An 18,392-nucleotide genomic window follows, 5' to 3' on the forward strand; every position below is an offset into this window, starting at 1 on the left:
ACCTCTGCCTCCTGGGTTCAAGCAATTCTCCTGCCTCAACCTCCCGAGTAGCTGAGACTACAGGTGCCACCACGCCCAGCTAATTTTCGTATTTTTAGTAAAGATGGGGTGTCACCATGTTGGCCAGGCTGGTCTCCAACTCCTGACCTCAAGTGACCCACCCACCTCGGCCTCCCAAAGTGTGTGGATTACAGGCGTGAACCACTGTACCCGGCCTGATTACTTTTCTTGTTTTATTTTGTTTTGTTTTGAGACAGGGTCTCGCTCCGTCGCCCAGGCAGGAGTGCAGTGCCATGATCTTGGCTCACTGCAGCCTCCAACTCCTGGGCTCAAGTGATCCTCCTGCCACAGCCTCCTGAGTAGCTGGGACTTCAGGTGCGTGCCACCATGACCAGCTAATTTTTGTATTTTTTTAGGGATGAGGTTTCACCATGTTATCCAGGCTGGCCTCAAACTCCTGAGCTCAGTCAATCGCCCACCATGGCCTCCCAAAGTGCTGGAGTTACAGGCATGAGCCAGGGTGCCCGGCCCTTTGATGCCTTTTGATGATGATGATGAATGTGTGCCAAGGACCTCAGCAGACCCTAGAGGAACATTCTTTCATTGAATCACCCAAGAGCTGTTATTAACCCCATTTTCCAGAGACAGACTGAGGCTCGGAGAGGTTAAGAGGCTGGCCTGAAGCCACACAGCAAATTGGTAGCAGTCACAGGACCATAAGCAGGGTCAGCGGTACACTTTCTGCTCTTCCGCTCTGTTTTGCTCAAAGCTTTTTTGAATCAGAGTCTCGCTCTGTCACCCAGGCTGGTGTGCAGTGGCATGATCTTGGCTTACTGCAACGTCTGCCTCCTGGGTTCAAGTGATTCTCCTGCCTCAGCCTCCCAAGTAGCTGGGCGCCACGACGCCACCACGCTTGGCTAATTTTTGTATTTTTAGTAAAGACGGGGTCTCGGCCGGGCAAAGTGGCTCACGCCTGTAATCCCAGCACTTTGGGAGGCCGAGGCGGGCAGATCATGAGATCAGGAGTTCGAGACTAGCCTGGCCAACAAAGTGAAACCCCGTCTCTACTAAAAATACAAAAAATTAGCAGGTTGTGGTGGTGGGTGCCTGTAATCCTAGCTACTCAGGAGGCTAAGGCAGGAAAATCACTTGAACCTAGGAGGCAGAGGTTGCAGCGAGCTGAGATCGCGACACTGCAGTCCAGCCCGGCCAACAGAGTGAGACTCTGTCTCAAAAAAAAAAAAAAAAAAAAAAAGGGGTCTCACCATTTTTGCCAGGCCGGTCTCGAACTCCTGACCTCAAATGATCTGCCCGCCTCAGCCTCCCAAAATGCTGGGATTACAGGCGTGAGCCACAGCGCCCGGCCTGCTCTAAGTTTATTTGTCAGAAGAAAAAGAAATCCTGATGGGTCCTCACCTGGAGGGACCCAGGAATCTCGTGACTCCACTTCCATCCTTGGAGGCCCTCGCTGCCTGCCCAGCTTGGACCAAGCCCCCTCTGGGCTGGACTGCTGTTCTCCTTCCCTGGATCCCGCCGGGTTTCCCTCCTCACCCAGCCTCCTGGGCCTGCGACTGCTCCCCAATCCCTCCCCTCCCCCTTCCAGGACTCAGCCCGCCCCCTCCCCTTGCTGCCATTCACCCCGCAGCCTGCCCCTCCCTCTGGGCCTGGCCAATGTCAGGGACTGGGCTGGCCACCCTCCCCGCCCCCCACCCCACCCCAGCCCCGGCGCAGCTCTCGGCTCTGCAGCGGAGCATAGGCGACCACCACCGAAAGAGGCCACCATGAGCTGCCTGGGGTGAGTAAGGGGTGAGCCCCTTGCTAGGATAATCAGAAAAGGGGAAAAAAAAGAAAAAAGTTATTTCTAGAGCCGAATTTGCCGCGGAGATGATGCACTGGCTCTGAGCGCTTCCTGGGGAGCTGATTGACAGGCAGCCCCCCGTGCCGCCCCTCCCCACCAGGGATGGGCCAGCGGGGCGCAGGCGGCCCAGCTGTCCCCCAGGAAGTTGGCTCGCTCGTCTCCCGGCTGCTGGCAGCCGGGCTCGGCTGAAGGCCCTCTCGGTCCTCCTCTCCCCACAGCGCTGCCGGTGTCTGTTTCTGCCCCCTCCCGGGCCAGCCCGTCTGTCCCCCGGGACAGCCCCACGCCCGCCTTTCCCAGCCGCTGCTGGTCCCCAAGCCGCCAGCAGCCGCGGCAGCGGGTCGGGCAGGGCGCGGGAGGGGGAACCCCCTTGGGTGCGCTCGATTTAGAGCCTGGGCAGCGGGAGCCCTGGACACCTGGGGATGCCCAGTCCCCGCAGCCTGAAACGGCAGCCTCTGCTGTAAGCGCGTGTCAAGTGAGTCAGGAAAACCGGGGAGGCTGCTGGAGGAAGGGGCGGCGCCCAGCTGGGCTCTGCAAGGAGAACGTTACCCTGGCAGTAGGGCTTCAGCCACCCCCCACCTCTTCAAACCCCCTACTTCCCAACAACCCCCTCCCCAAGGTTGGCCTGTCACCCATGGCCCCACAGTGTGCTGGCCTCTAGGGTGGCAGTGATCTCTGGGCAGCCCTATCTGGAGAGAGGCCAGAGGGGGCATGGAGAAGCCACAGACACAGGGTGATTTCCAGGATTGGGTGCCGGTTGATGGCTAACTCCGCACAGAGCAACCAGGGCAGGCTTCTTGGAGGAGGCAGCAGGAGGTGGCGGTGCTGTGGCTTAGTGACTGGTGGAGTCTGGTGGTGCGTCCTGTGGATGTGGGAGGACAGTCCCCAAGGAGAGTTCAGATGGGCCAGGTGCTAGCCACACAGGGTGAGGGCAGTGCCACCCTGGCCTATGGCATCCAGCAGTCCCCAGCTGTGAACCACCCAACAGGGAGTAGAGGGGACCACAGAGAGCCACCACTTGGGTCCTAGGACCCCACATTGAGGAGAGACAAGGTTTAATTTTTTTAAGAATTTATAAATAGAGACAGCATCTCACTGTGTTGCCCATGCTGGCCTGGCCTCAAGAGATCCTCCCATCTCAGCCTCCCAAAGTGCTGGGATTACAGGTGTGAGCCACTGTGCTCCACCATGAGGTAAAGTTTAAGTGAGAGGTTGAACAGCCAAAAGGTGGTAGGCAAAAAAATATACACATGTGTATGTGTCAAAGCTCTGCAAGGAGGCCAGGACCCACCCAAATCAGAGAGGTGTGGCCTCACTAAAGGGTGATCCCAGTGGCCAAAATAGAAGGCTTGGGGAGAAGGAGAAGGGAGCAGTGACACTATGAAGCTGGGCCATCTAGCACAGTAGCCACTAGCCACACATGGTTATTTAAAGTTAAATGTGGCTGGGCATGGTGGCTTATGCCTATAATTCCAGCACTTTAGGAGGCCGAGAGAGGTGGATCACCTGAGGTCAGGAGTTCGAGACCAGCCTGACCAACATGGAGAAACCCCGTCTCTACTAAAAATACAAAATTAGCTGGGGGTGGTGGCGCATGCCTGTAATCCCAGCTACTCGGGAGGCTGAGGCAGGAGAATCCCTTGAACCTGGGAGGCGGAGATTGCAGTGAGCCGAGATCGCGCCATTGCACTCCAGCCTGGGCAACAGGAGTGAAACTTTATCTCAAAATGAATAAATAAATAAATAAGCTCGGCATGATGGCAGGTGCCAGTAATCCCAGCTACTTGGGAGGCTGAAGCAGGAGAATCGCTTGAACCCGGGAGGTGGAGGTTGCAGTGAGCTGAGATCAAGCCACTGCACTCCAGCCTACAGCCTGGGTGACAGAGCCAGATTCTGTTCCAAAAAAAAAAATAAAAGAAAAGTTAAATGTAATTAATATTTGATAAAATATAAAGTTCAGCTTCTCAGTCTCACTAGCCACATTCCAAGCACACAGCAGTGACAGTGACATATGGCTAGCGGCTACCGTACAGGACCAGGCGGATGTAGATCTTGTCCATCGTCACAGAACGTTCCCTTGGACAGCGCTGCTGCTGTAAAGGGTGAGATGGGTCCGTGGTCACCATGTAAGCAGGAGGTCTCCTCTTCCTTCACCACAACAGTTAATCCTGCGACTGGGAGGCTAATTTGGGTCTGTCCCCAAAGGGATCCCGGTCTGATGAAGTGAGAAAATGGTTTTCTAATTAGGACAGGCCAGGCAGTTTGGAAAGTGTGACGTGGCCAGGAGGGAACAGGAAAGCAGAGTCAGCTTTGCGGTCTGCTAGTGTTTCAGGAAATATGGGTGGTGGGGTGGGGGGAACGGGGTGTCAGGTCGGGGGCAGGTCATGGCAGAAGCTGGGATTTGGAATCCAGACAGACCCGGCTTGAATACAGGTCCACTCACTGGCAGTGCAACCTCAAGCAGGTTCACTGACATCTATGGTTTGTCTGTAAAATGGGCTTGGTAGTTTCTGGGTGTTCTCAGCAGAGTTCTTGTTAGGAAACCATGTAAATGAACTCGGCCAACTGAAAGCAGGAAAGAGGTGAGTTGAGAATCCAAGGGTGATGTGTGAGGGACCATCTGCACCCCATCACCCTCTTCTGCTTCAGTGCCAAGTGTCACGAACACCATAAAATAGAGTTATTGGGACTGGGTGCAGTGGTTCATGCCTGTAAGCCCAGCATTTTGGGAGGCTGAGGCGGGAGGGTTGCTTAAGGCCAGAGTTCAAGACCAGTCTGGGCAGCATAGTGAAACCCCATCTCTACAAAAAATACAAATAAAAAATTAGCTGGGTTTGGTGGTTCACACCTGTAATCCCAACATTTTGGGAGGCTGAGGTAGGAGGATCACTGGAGCCCAGGAGCTTAAGGCCAGCCTAGACAACATAGGAAGACCCCATCTCTTAAAAAAAAAAAAAAAAGTTTAAAAATGAGCTGGGGGCAGTGGTGCCTGCCTGTAATCCCAGCAATTCTGGAGGCTGAAGCAGAAGGACTGCTTAAGGCCAGGAGTTGAAGACCAGCCTGGGCAACAGAGCAAGACCCCATGTTTACAAAAAAAAATTAAAAAATTAGCCAGGCATAGTGGTACATGCCTGTAGCCCTAGCTACTTGGGAGGCTGAGGTGGGAGGATCACTTAAGCCCAGGAATTTGAGGCTGCAGTGATTCATGATCATGCCATTGCACTCCAGCCTGAGTGACAGAGCAAGACTCTGTCTCTAAAAATAAATAAGAGAGATATTGGGAGAATTCTATGAGACGTGTAGATGGAAGCACCAGGCATAAAATATGTGCTCAATTAGTATTGGCTTCTCTTAGGGAAGCTCTTGTTCCCAAGAGCAGGTGTCTCAAGTAGGGCACTGCTGACATTTGGGAGCTGATATTTCTCTGTTGTCGGGGGCTGTCCTGCACATTATAGGATGTTTAGCGGCATCCCAGGCCTCTACCCCCTAGATGCCAGTAGCACAACCCCCTGTCAGTTGTCATTTTGTAACAAACAAAATGCCAAGTGACTGCCAAATATCCTCTGGGTGGACAAAAATCACGACTGGTTGAGAAGTACAGCTCTGGAGGAACCTTAGGCAGTGCCTTTTGCTGGAGCAGACACTTCAGGAAGTCCGACTGTTGCCTGTCCCCTGGTGGTCACCTAGTGACTGGGTGACCACCTCATGCTGCCCTGGGTCACCTGGCCACAGGCATGAGCAGCTGGCCCCACTGTGCCCATGGAGACCTGGCTCTGAGGTAGCGTGCCTGGATTCGACCCTGGACATCTGCTCCCTGGTTGCATCTCCTGTGCCCACAGCACGGTGGATGGTTTTCAGAGCCTTTGGCCATGCATGGTTCTGGATTCTGGGCCACTGCAGCTGGCACAATACACCCAGGAATGGCTCCAATCATAATGGGATGGCTGGGGCCCCATAGACGTCAGAGAGCTGTGCTGGCTGGGAGGCTTGTCAGCTGCTTCTCTCCCTCATAGGGCTGAGGACAGGGCTTGGGGAGGGCACGGCATGAGTGGGCACTGGCTCCAGTTTCTGGCTGCTTCCAGGAAGAAGTACAGCCATGGGAGGTCACGGCAAGGTGATGGTCTTGCTAGGGCCAGGAATGGGGGGCTGCGATGTATTGGGGAGCAGTGCGTGGACAGTACCAGAGACTGATGATCAGACCAGCAGGGTCCTCCCTGTGCTGCCCGCAGGTACCCACAGGCTGCCCCATGGGAGCCGTCCCTCTGAGTGAGACAGAGGGAAAGTCCCGGGGCGTCTTGCCTCTGCTGTTCCAGCCTGTCTTTGGAGAGGGCCTCATGCTGATGTTCTGGTTGGGGGTGCCCCTGAAGAGCCCCTCCCCAGGATGTGCCTTGAACTGGTTACCCCAACTCTCATTTGTTCCTCAGGCCTGATTCTGGGCCTCTTCAGTGGCAGTCGGGACTCCTTGAGACATGACACGCAAGCAGGCACGCTGGGGTCCCCTCCTGCTACTGTTCAGGGGATGGCAGGCCCAGAGCCCCCAGGGAAGAGTCCAGACCTCCTTTCCTGTGGCCTCCCTCCCCTCCCTTTTAATTCTCCTCTCCTCTTCTCTCCTGGCAGGGCAAGACGCGCAGCTCAGGGTGGCCCTCTACTCGCTCCCTGCCCACTCACCTGGGGGTTGTCACAGTGGGCGAGTCCTCAGTGACTCCCCAGGCCTCAGACACTCCACCTCCTCTGTGTTTTGGAATTCGGCTTCTTGTCCCATCCCAACACCCCCCTCTGGGTCACCTCCCAGCATCAGCCCTCTCCTGGTGTGCCAAAACCTTTGGAGTCCTTCCACCTCTCCTTGAACCATGAAACCCTCCCACGGCTCCTTCCTCTTCCCAGAGTGGGGTCTCAGCTGCTGACTACGGCATTCAAAGCCTCCCTATCCAGCCCCTTCTTGGCCACAGCCGATAATTAACCAGGCATGATGGTATATGCTTGTAGTCCCAGCTACTCGGGAGGCTGAGGTGGGTCCCTCCCCGACCCCGGGGAGGGTAGAGAGAGCTTCTTCTAGCCGGCCGACTCCTGAGCCCTGGAGGCCCAGCGCAAAGGCCATCCCCTCCGGAAAATATTGCATGCTCTACCAAAGGCCGTCGGGGCTTCCTCTGAACTGCGGGGACTCGCCACTGTGTGGGGGTCCGGGGCGCAGTGGCTGGAGAGGACGCAGGCGAGGAACCTGGGGAGGGAATAATGGAGAGAGCCAAGGGGAGTGAGCGCGGCGGCTTCAAACCGCCGCCAGTTTCCCCCGCACCCCAGAGCGACCAAAAGGGTCCCAGCAGGGGAGAGGCGGGGCCACCGGGAGGGGCGGGGCCACCAAAAGGGGGCGGGACGGGGCTGCGGGCCGGGACCGCTCGGGAGGGGCCGCGCGCGCTCGCCGGGCAGAGGTGCGTGGAGTCGCGGCGCGCTCGCTCCATTCCCGGGCTCGGCTACCCCCTGCCCTTCGGCACCTGCCGCGCCGCGGTCCCCGGTTCCAGATGGGGAAGGACCAGGGCTTCTCTCGGCACTTTCGGTAGCTTCCCCATCGCGTCCCGCGCCTCCGGGAACCGTGCGCCCTGTGCGCCACGGATCCGCCTCGGGCTGGTCTGAAAGGGGGTGGGGCTGGAGCGTGGAGGGGCTTCCCTGCCCTGGGTGGGCACCTTCCGAGCCTGGGCGGAGCCCGAGGCCCAGGGAGGTTGGAAATAAACTCAGTGGGTATCGGGGCGGCGAGGTCTAAGCGTTGGGCGTTCAGAACCGTGCGCGGCCCTAAAGAGTCGGTGTTGGGACAAAAGGCTGGGATTGAAAGCCCACTTTCCTTCTTACAACTGGGCTGGTCGAGGGGACAGGACAGAGGGCCGAGACTGAGGTTGGGTGCTCTTGTGAAAATCGGGGGCATCTCGTCCTGAGTTTGGGGGCACGACCTCTCCACTGCCGTGCTCCCTATACTGAACCAGGGAACCCTTGTCCCCTTGCCACCATTTCGCTGGCTGATGATCAAAGGTGAGATAAAGAAAGCTGGGTGGGGGGGCCAGGCCCGGTGGCTCACGCCTGTAATCCCAGTACTTTGGGAGGGCGAGGGGGGCGGATCTTCCGAGGTCAGGAGTTCGAAACCAGCCTGACCAACATGGTGAAACCCCGTCTCTACTAAAAATAAAAAAAAAAAAACAGCCAGGTGTGGTGGTGCATGCCTGTAGCCCCAGATACTCGAGAGGCTGAGGCAGGAGAATCGCTTGAACCTGGGAGGCAGAGGTTGCAGTGAGCCAAGATTGTAGCACTGCACTCCATCCTGGGCGACAGAGAGTCTCTCTCAAACAAACAAACAACAACAAAAAAGGCCGGGCGCGGTGGCTCACTCCTCTAATCCCAGCACTTTGGGAGGCCGAGGCGGGTGGATCATGAGGTCAGGAGATCGAGACCATCCTGGCTAAAACGGTGAAACCCCGTCTCTACTAAAAATACAAAAAATTAGCCGGGTGTGAAGGCATGCGCCTGTAGTCCCAGCTACTGGGGAGGCTGAGGCAGGAGAATGGCGTGAATCCAGGCGGCGGAGCTTGCAGTGAGCGGAGATCGCGCCACTGCACTCCAACCTGGGTGACAGAGCGAGACTCCGTCTTAAAAAAAAAAAAGAAAGAAAGAAAGAGAGAAAGGTGGGTGGGGACGGGGAATGGAGAGAGAGGACCCTAGGAGGGGGCAGGGTAGGAACTTGGAGTTGGATGTAGATCTGACTCTGACAGAGAGAACAGAACTGACCTGGGGTGCAAGGTCATTGTGTGGCCCCCAGGAAGAGTCCTGTGGTCTGAGAGAGGCCTGTTGGCATAGCAGGGACTTCGGAGTCCAGGGACAGTGATTGCTGGACTGCCAGTCAGGGGGATAGTGACTGGTGGTAATAGTCGCTGTGGCCCCACTGCTCCTGGCTCTGCTGGGTCAGTCGATTTAGGGCAGACCCAGGGCTGGGGACTCTGGGCCAGGCTGAGCTGCATGGAGGGCCAGCAGGAGCCAGGTTGGATGTCTGGCTCACCAGGCAGCCTTGACCTCTGTCTCAGCTCCAAAAACACCAAGTAAGGAAAGGGCTACCCAACCTTCTTCCATCTGTGCAGTTGGTGAAAGCCTGGTTCCCACCTGGGGGACAGGGCCTTTTTTTTGAGATGGAGGCTCACTCTGTTGCCCAGCTGGAGTGCAGTGGTACAATCTTGGCTCACTGCAACCTCTTGTCTCCCCGGTTCAAGCAACTCTCGTGCCTCAGCTTCCTGAGTAGCTGGGATTACAGGAGTGCATTACCACGCCTGGCTAAGTTTTGTATTTTTAGTAGAGATGAGGTTTCACCACGTTGGCCAGGCTGGTCTCGAACTCCTGACCTCAGGTAATCTGCCTGCCTTGGCCTCCCAAAGTGCTAGGATTACAGCCTTGAGCCACCGCGCCTGGACGACAGGGCCTTTTCTAGTTGCTGCTGGAAGGTAGAGCTGTGATGTCCTCTTGACCCCTGCCCAGGTTGGACTCAGGGGTTGGGTGCATGGGGTGATGTCTTCAGAGTCTGTGGCAGGAGCCGGAAGTGAGGTGGACAGTCTCAGGTGTGTGTGTCTTCTCTCCTTTGCCTGGATATGAGACTTAAGGTCTGGCAGGCGCTAGGGAATGTGCAGGCCTGGCAGATGGAGCGATCAGGCTCCAGAGACCTTAAATGACCATTTGGGGGATGAGGCTGAGTTTCCGGATTTGCAGGCAGCATTGCAGGTGGATGGGAATGGGCACCGGGCAGAGGTGAGCAGGACATTCATCCTGGCTCCTGGTTACCCCCCGGACCATCCAGACCTGGAGCAGAGCTCACTGCGGGGACAGAGCCTCCTCGCTGAGAATCCACACCCACTTCCTCCCACCAGGCAACTTCTTTTGCCTGGCTGGCCTAATTACTCCTATCCACAGAGGTGGAGGGAACTGTGAGGGCCGTTGGGACACCTCAGAGGGGTTTGTATTTCAGCTGCAAGGCCACTGATCCCTTCTCCCTTCTCCCCCTCATCTTGCCCTTGGCCCTGGCACCTGGTACAAGGAACAGGGAAGGGGGCCTTGGGATGCAGCCAGGGAGACCTCACAGGCAACCAGACCTTTAGGGACTCTTGTTAGAGGTCCTGCCACAGTGCTGAGAGCTAAAGTCTGGGCTCTGATGCCAGCTGTGCCACAGGCCAGCTGTGTAACCGTGGAGAGCTACAGGTCCTCTCTGTGCCTCAGAATCCTCTGCCACAGACCGGAGAGTCCATCAGGATGTTAACTGCTGCCATTACTCAGAAATGGGGTTAGGCTGCTGGTGGATCTCTGTTGACTGAGTCTCTCCTATGTGCTGAGCCCTGGCCAGTCACTGTGGCTCAGGATTCAACTATAGACCTAACCCCCAGAAAGCTTCCAAGGCTGGGTGTTGTAGCTCACGCCTGTAATCCCAGCACTTTGAGAAGCGGAGGTGGGAGTATCACTTGAGCCCAGGAGTTTCAGACCAGTTTGGGCAACATAGAGCCTCATCTCTACAAAAAAATTAAAAAGAAAAAAATACCAGGCACAGTGGCTCACGTCTAATCCCAGGACTTTGGGAGGCCGAGGCGGGCAGATCACCTGAGGTCAGGAGTTCAAGACCAGCCTGGCCAACATGGTGAAACCCCATCTCTACTAAAAATACAAAAATTAGCCGGCATGGTGGCATGCACCTGTAATCCCAGCTACTCGGAAGGCTGAGGCGGAAGAATTGCTTGAACTGGGGAGGTGGAGATTCCAGTGAGCCGAGATCTCACCATTGCACTCCAGCCTGGGCGACAGAGCAAGACTCTGTCTGAAAAAAAAAAAAAAAAAAAAAAAATTTAGCCTGGTGGCATGTGCCTGTAGTCCTAGCTACAAGGGAGGCTGAGGCAGGAGGATCCCTTGAGACCAGGAGTTCCAGGTTACAGTGAGCTATGATCGTGCTATGATGGTGCCACTGTACTATAGCCTGGGAGACAGAGCAAGACCCTCTCTCTTGAGAGAAAAGAACAGAGAGAGACAGAGAAAGAGAGGGAGTTTCTAGCCCTGCAGTGGAGACCCACGGGCCTTCCCCCTGCCTCTCACTTCCAAGGTAACTACTTTGAGAGCAGGAGCCACAGTCCCTTCAGCTTTGAACGCCAGTTCCTGGCTGGCACAGATAGCAGGGGCTCCCTGAATACATGTAGGATTGAGTTGAAAGGAGGCCAGTGTTGGGTACGGGGCCTCATTTAGCTAAGGAAGCAAAGGAGTGGACCAGGCTGGGGCAAGAGCCTGGGCAAGAGCTTAGAGAAAGGACTGAAGGTGGCAGAAACGGGGTTCCTGGCAGATATGTGAGTGGGCAGCTGCAGATGGGGCTGGCCAGAGAAGCAAGCAGGAAGACTGGAGGCGTGCTGAGGGGCTCGTGGGTTCCAGTTTCCTCCAGCAGAGCCATCTAGAGACCAGGTGGGAGACAGTGGGTGGTGGGGATCCCTGGCTCGGGGCTTGGCCTGGCGGGTGCAGAGGGAGTGGGGGGAGAGGCCAGAGAAGGAGGACAGAGGCAGGAGGATGAACGGGTCCGTGGACTGGCTTTGGGGGACTCGGGCCCTGCAGTGGCCAGAGTCATGGAGGACGGTACGAACGGGCCATTCCCGAGGTGGAGCGAGCAGGACGCCACGTCCTAGCTGGAGGCGCAAATCTGAGCACTGAGCGGGAGACTGGGGTGCTACCGGCTGCTCAACCCGATCCCCCCAGCCCTCCGCCACTCCTAGGAAGAGGTGGGAGAGCCTAGGGCGGCGCCCGCGAGGACGCGCCTTCGGGCCGCGGTTTGCAGAGATCCGGGGTCCGGGAACGCGCCCCGACTCCGCCGTCCTCGCCGCCAGGATCTTCATCCCCAAGAAGCACCGGGCGCGCTTCGACGAGGTGGTGTCACAGGGCCTCCTGGGCAAGCTGTGCCGCGCCCGCCGGGCCCAGGGCGCGCAGCGACTGCGCCGGAGCCGCAGCGAGGAGCGGCCCGAGCGCCTCCTGGTGTCCACGCGCGCCAGCGCCCCGCCGCGCCGCCCCGATGAGCCGCCCCCGCGCAGGGCCTCCTTGCTGGTGGGCGGCCTCGCTGGCCCCGGGGGCGCGCGCAGGTATGCGGGGCTCACAGGCACTGGCAGCGGGCGCCTCCCTGCGGGTGGGCTCAGGACAGAGACCCGGGGAGAGGGCGCAGGGGCGGGGCTGGGCATCTGGAGTGCATAGGGGGCCGGAGAGGTTAAGGGGAGAGGGACACGGGACATCGCCAACCTCTGCGCCCCAGGGCCCACTCTCCATCATGCTGCTCGCCCCTTCTTTTTCCCCCCAGGACTGTCCGAGTCTACAAAGGCAACAAGAGCTTCGGCTTCACACTTCGCGGCCACGGGCCTGTCTGGATCGAGTCTGTCCTGCCTGGTGAGGGGTGGGCCGGTTGCCCTAAGAGTCCCTAAGGCCCGGGATGGGGTGAAGGGCCCCGTGGTGGCTCTGCCGGGTCATTGTACCCCATGTAGGCTCCTGCTCAGCAACCCCTCCCCGCCAGGTACCATCCTTGTGTGGACGGTGTCCCCAGAGTGTCCCAGAGCCAGCAGATCTGAATCCCACTCCTACCTAAGATGCTTGAGGCCAGAGCCTTCTGCCTGAGTGGGGGCACCCCACCCCTGACCCTCTAAATTCAGCATCACCCCAAGCCAAGGGAACCAGATTCTGCATCCAGACCTTTCCTGTGTCCACAGGGAGGCCTGGGGGCACTGTCTAGGACTCTGGGGCAGCCAGGACTGAGCTGGTGCCTACCCAGGCTGTGCCCCCAGCAACACGAGCTTCATGGAGTGCCCACTCTGAACTGGGCTCTTGCCTGGCAGGCCAGACTCAGACAGCCAAAAGGGCCTCAGGGCCTCTGCCTGCTGTCTAACCCCTGCTGAATATGGACTTCGCTCTCCTCCCACCCTGCCTGCCCCTTCTTGTTCCTGAAATCATGGCATCTTTTTATTTTTATTTTATTTTATTTTTATTTTATTTTATTTTAATGAGATAGGGTCTCGCTCTGTCACCCAGGCTGGAGTGCAGTGGTGCAATCTTGGCTCATTGCAACCTCCATCTCCCAGGCTCAAGTGATCCTCCCACCTCAGCCTCCAGAGTAGCTGGGACCACAGGCACACGCCACCATGCCTAGCTAATTTTTTGTATTTCTGGTAGAGTTGGGGTTTTGCCATATTGCCCAGGTTGATCTTGAACTCCTGAGCTCAAGTAATCCTCCTGCCTTGGCCTCCCAAAGCGCTGGGAGTACAGGCGTGAGCCATCACACCTGGCCTATTTTTTAAATTAAATTAAATTTAATTTTTTGAGACAGAGTTTTGCTGTTGTTGACCAGGCTGGAGTGCAATGGCATGATCTCAGCCCACTGCAGCCTCTGCCTCCCAGGTGCAAGCGATTCTCCTGCCTCAGCCTCCTGAGTAGCTGGGATTACAGGAGCCTGCCGCCACACCCGGCTAATTTTTTTGTGTTTTTAGTAGAGATGGGGCTTCGTCATGTTGGCCAGGCTGGTCTTGAACTCCTGGCCTCAGGTGATCCACCTGTCTTGGCCTCCTAAAGTTCTGGAATTACAGGCAAGAGCCACCACACTTGGCCTATTTTATTTTATTTTAAGAGATGAGGTCGGCCGGGTGCGGTGGCTCACGCCTGTAATCCCAGCATTTTAGGAGGCCAAGGCAGGTGGATCACGAGGTCAGGAGATTGAGACCATCCTGGCTAACATGGTGAAACCCATCTCTACTAAAAATACAGAAAAAAATTAGCCAGGTGTGGTGGCAGGTGCCTGTAGTCCCAGCTACTCAGGAGGCTGAGGCAGGAGAATGGCATGAGCCCGGGAGGCGGAGCTTGCAATGAGCTGAGATTGTGCCACTGCACTCCAGCCTGGGCGACAGAGTGAGACTCCGTCTCAAGAAAAAAAAAAAAAAGAGAGATGAGATCTCCCTCCCCAGGCTGGAGTGCAGTGGCATGATCATGGCCCACTGCAACCTCGAACTCCTGGGCTCAATGGATCCTCCTGCCTCAGCCTCCTAAATGTTGGGATTACAGGCGTGAGCCACCATGCCCAGCCATGGCATCTTGAAGAAGGCAGAAGCTCCCCAGTGCAAGAATCCCTTTCTTCCTGCCCCTCCATTGGGGCAGGGGTGTGTGTGCGCTCATATTCATTGTGGAAGGTGTTTGTAGGGCAGAAGTGTCTCCTAGAGCTGAATTGAATTCTCCCTCCCTGTAACCATCTGCTCAGAACTGGGTCACCTGCTCTGTCCTGCATCCGTCCCCTCCCAGCACCTAAGTGTAATGTTCCTGGTTACACATCCCCATTGGTAGCCATGCCAATGCGTTCTTTCCACACTCTGCGTGTCATCACATCTCCAGTGTATGGATGTGTGAGCTGGGCATTGTCTGATCCTGTAGTCCCAGCCCGGGACTGATCCCATGCCTTTCCTGTCATAGGAAGCCAAATGGATGCTTAGATGGACGCTTTTACAGATGGGGAAATTGAGGCCAGTAGTCCCAGCCCTGGAAGAGCACTTCAGTGTCAGTGCATCATCCTTACAGGCTTCAGGCTGTTCTGAGACTTAATCCTGATAAGTGTCATGTTCAGGTTCTTCCCCGATTTGGGCATCACTAAATTGTTGACACCATATTGTAAGCAAAAGGCCCAAAGCTGCTCTCTAGAGAGCTTCCTCTAGAAGTGATTAATCTCTCCTCTGTGGATGTGGCTGTTCCAACCATGCCACCACCATCATCTCCATCTCCCAGTCTCTCCCACATGTGTAGCCAGAGATTCCTGGCCTAGGGCCTTGTTAGAATCCAGGTGTGGCTGGGTGCAGTGGCTCACACTTATAATCCCAGCACTTTGGGAGGCCGAGGCAGGAAGATCCCTTGAGCCCAGGAGTTTGAGACCAGTCTGGGCAATAGTGAGGCACATGCCTGTAGTCCCAGCTACTCTGGAGGCTGGAGTGGGAGGATCACTTGAGCCCAGAAGTTCGAGGCTGTAGTGAGCTATGATCGTGCCACTGCACTCCAGCCTGGGTGACAGAGCAAGACCCTGTCTCAAAAAAAGAAAAAAAATATCTAGGTCTGCTGTTCTTCCCAACCCAACCTTCAAGCTAGTGATCCCATGCCTTTCCTGTCATAGGAAGCCAAATGGATGCTTAGATGGACACTTTTACAGATGGGGAAACTGAGGCCTGGAGAGGCTCTGGTACATTAAGGACCAGAAACTGGGGTCTCCTGACTCCTGGCCTAGTGCTTTTTGGTCCTCTGCGACAACCTCTCCAGCTGTCCCATCATTCCAGGCAGGCCAGATTGGATTCACCACCACCATCACTCTCCTTTTCGTTCCAGGGAAAGGACTTCCCCCATCTCGCCTCTCCCGGGAAGTCTTCCCTAATTGTTCCCCTTCTTCTCTGGACAGTTTCCACCTCCCCCAGAGAGAACTTCTCGCAATCTGAGAGTATATTTTATTTAGCCATTGATCATTTTCCCTACTTTCCAAATTACATTTAGAATGATGACTCATAAAAGAGGCAGAAAGAGGCCGACGTGGTGGCTCACACTTGTAATCCCAGCGCTTTGGGAGACTGAGGCAGGAGGATCACTTGAGGCCAGGAGTTTGAGACCAGCCTGGGCAACATGGTGAAACTCGTCTCTACAAAAAATACAAAAATTAGGTGATCGGGCACGGTAGCTCGTGCCTGTAATCCCAGCACTTCGGGAGGCCAATGCGGGCAGATCACTTAAGCTTAGGAGTTGGAGGCCAGACTGGGCAATATGGCGAAACCTCGTCTCTACTAAACACACATACACACACACACATTAGCCAGGCGTGGTGGCTGTAGTCACACCTATTCAGGAGGCTGAGGTGGGAGAATAGCTTGAACCCGGGAGGCAGAGGTTGCAGTGAGCTGAGATCATGCCACTGCACTCCAGCCTGGGTGATAGAGCGAGACTCCATCTCAAAAAAAAAAAAAAAAAAAAATTATCCTGGAGTCTTGGTGCGTGCCTATGGTCCCAGCTACTCAGAGGCTGAGGTGGGAAGACTGCTTGAGCCTAGGAGGTTGAGGCTGCAGTGATCTGTGATCACACCTCTGCACTGCAGCAAGACCCTGTCTCTAAAATTAAAATATATATATATACAGAAAATAATTCTTCTGAAGCAACAAGGAATCCCAGACCCTGACAGGACCTTTCTGTGTGGGGCTAAGAACAGTGTATGGAGCAGGGACTCAAGAAGTACTGATGCTGCCTAAGTCCTGCCCTCCAGACCTCGCTCTTCTCCAGCACTGGGGGTCCATGCTGTGCCCCCGCTAGGGGATCATTCCCGTGGTCCTTAGATCCTTAGAGCAGCTGAGATCCGAGACGTGCAGAGTCTATTACAGGGTTCTGCTGACCTGATTTGACTCTCCTCTGCCACCCATACGTATGGGGCTCTGTACTTTTTTTTTTTTTTTTTGGTAGAGACAGGGGTCTCGCTATGTTGCCCAAGCTGGTCTCGAACTCCTGGGCTCAAGCAATCCTCCTGCCTTGGCCTCCCAAAGTGCTGGGATTACAGGTGTGAGCCACCATGCCCGGCCAGCTATGAGTCTCTGAGTCTCCATTTCTCGCCTGTAAAACAGGATAGCATCCTGCTCTCAAAGTGGCACCCTGCCCAGCTGAGCGGCACACCCTCTCTTCTTGCTTCCAGGGAGCCCAGCCGACAATGCTGCCCTCAAGTCAGGTGACCGGATCCTCTTCCTCAATGGACTGGACATGAGGTCAGAAGCTATTGGGGACACCAGAGGTTGGTGATGAGCTGCCCCCACCCCCTGCAAGACTCCTGCCTCTTGGGGCACCCAGGCCATGAACACAATCTCCTCTCACCAGTTGGTCCCCAGGGTCTGTCCGTCTTCCAATGGGAACTCTTGAATCTAACCCTCCTCCTCGCCAGTCGCCAACTCTAGCCAGGACCTCAGTTCATCCTTCCAACCAGAAAATACTCCAGCTCTATGCTGGGTGCTGGGGACAGAGTCACACAGAGGTGGTCTTGCTGTGTGGCCTCTGTGGGCAGGACAGGGAGGTCTGGCTGGTGGCCATGGACAGGGCTCACCCCAGTCAGGCCCTCCTGGGTCATCTCTGCTTGGCAGGAACTGCTCCCACGACAAGGTGGTGTCCATGCTGCAGGGCAGTGGTGCCATGCCCACGCTGGTGGTGGAGGAAGGGCTCGTCCCATTTGCCAGTGGTGAGACCCCCATGGACACTTGGCTTCCTTGGCCCACAGAGACCCTGCCCGGGCTGCTATGTGTGAGAATCACAGTGTGGAGGACTCAGCTCTTCCTCTAAACCTTCAGCTTGCCTCCCCAGGGCTGCCCCCTAAGTGGTGCTATAGAACCCCAGTGAGGCTGGGCATGGTGGCTCATGCCTGGAATCCCAGCATTTTGGGAGGCCAAGGTGGGAGGATCGCTTGAGGCCAGGAGTTTGAGACTAGCCTGGGCAACATGGCGCAACTCTGTCTCTACTAAAAATACAAAAATTAGCTGAGCGTGACGGCACGCGCCTGTAGTCCCAGCTACTTCGGAGGCTGAGGCAAGAGAATCATTTGAACCCAGGAAGCGGAGGTTGCAGTGAGCTGAGATCGCGCCACTGCACTCCTGCCTGGGCAACAGAGCGAGACTCTGTCTCAAAACAAACAAATAAACAAAAAACCCTAGTGTATAGCTTTAGGGACCCTTCCCAGGGCTGAGTCCCTCTATCCTTGGCCCCAGTGTCGGGCCACAGGCATGCCTTCCCATGCATGGCACTGGACAGCCACACCCCAGCTCAGGAGGTCTGCTGACCTCAAAAGCCAGGGAGACTACACCTGGCCTGGGGACTCTGAGTCACTCATGCCTCTCCCGCCTGTGGTCCCAGCAGACTCTGATTCTCTGGACTCGCCCAACCCGTCGTCGGCGCTCACCTCCCTGCAGTGGGTGGCGGAGATCCTGCCGTCCAGCATTCGGGTCCAAGGGAGGACCTTCAGCCAGCAGCTGGAGCACCTACTCACGCCTCCTGAGCGCTATGGGGTCTGCCGGGCCCTGGAGAGCTTCTTCCAGCACAGGTGGCCGGGCCAGAGCCGTGGTGGGGCCCTGCCCTGGGTGGGCCCTAAGTCCTGCCTAGACTCACATCCTAGTCTCCCTGCCTGAGCCTCCTCAGTCCCGTTCTCCTGGGGGATGCTCAGGAAGGTGGCTGCTGGTATCAGTGGCCCCAGGGTGGCGGGCAATTGAGCTGCCCTGGAACAATCTCTGACTCTGACACCTCCTAGTCACGTGACCTTGGGCGAGTCTCAGCCTTCTCTGTGAAGTGAGGCATTCAGGAACCACCTGCAACATTCTTTTTTTTGAGGTGGAGTCTCGCTCTGTCACCCAGCTGGAGTGCAATGATGAAGTCTTGGCTCACTGCAACCTCCGCCTCCTGGGTTCAAGCGATCCTCCTGCCTCAGCCTCCTGAGTAGCTGGGATTACAGGTGTGTGCCAGCACACCTGGCTAATTT

At 56.4% G+C, this 18,392-nt stretch overlaps 1 protein-coding gene across 7 annotated transcripts in view; it reads left to right on the forward strand.

Annotated features, from left to right (window-relative positions):
* Window positions 1-18,392, forward strand: part of GRID2IP (Grid2 interacting protein) — a 61,042-nt gene that overhangs the window by 13,226 nt on the left and 29,424 nt on the right. For 3 of the 7 annotated variants that reach the window (XM_055292304.2, XM_055292305.2, XM_055292307.2), the window contains exons 1-6: window positions 7,283-7,406; window positions 11,728-11,976; window positions 12,189-12,274; window positions 16,572-16,641; window positions 17,011-17,105; window positions 17,777-17,960. In XM_055292304.2, coding sequence (XP_055148279.1) covers window positions 7,372-7,406; window positions 11,728-11,976; window positions 12,189-12,274; window positions 16,572-16,641; window positions 17,011-17,105; window positions 17,777-17,960 — 719 coding nt within the window. In that variant the 5' untranslated portion in view covers window positions 7,283-7,371. Of the gene's footprint in view, window positions 1-1,722; window positions 1,796-7,260; window positions 7,407-11,727; window positions 11,977-12,188; window positions 12,275-16,571; window positions 16,642-17,010; window positions 17,106-17,776; window positions 17,961-18,392 lie in introns of those variants that run through there. The other 4 variants (XM_055292308.2, XM_055292309.2, XM_055292306.2 and 1 more) reach the window with 3 other exon arrangements.

The sequence above is a fragment of the Symphalangus syndactylus genome, chromosome 9 (genome assembly GCF_028878055.3).
Source record: "Symphalangus syndactylus isolate Jambi chromosome 9, NHGRI_mSymSyn1-v2.1_pri, whole genome shotgun sequence".
In the NCBI taxonomy this organism is placed as follows: domain Eukaryota; kingdom Metazoa; phylum Chordata; class Mammalia; order Primates; family Hylobatidae; genus Symphalangus; species Symphalangus syndactylus.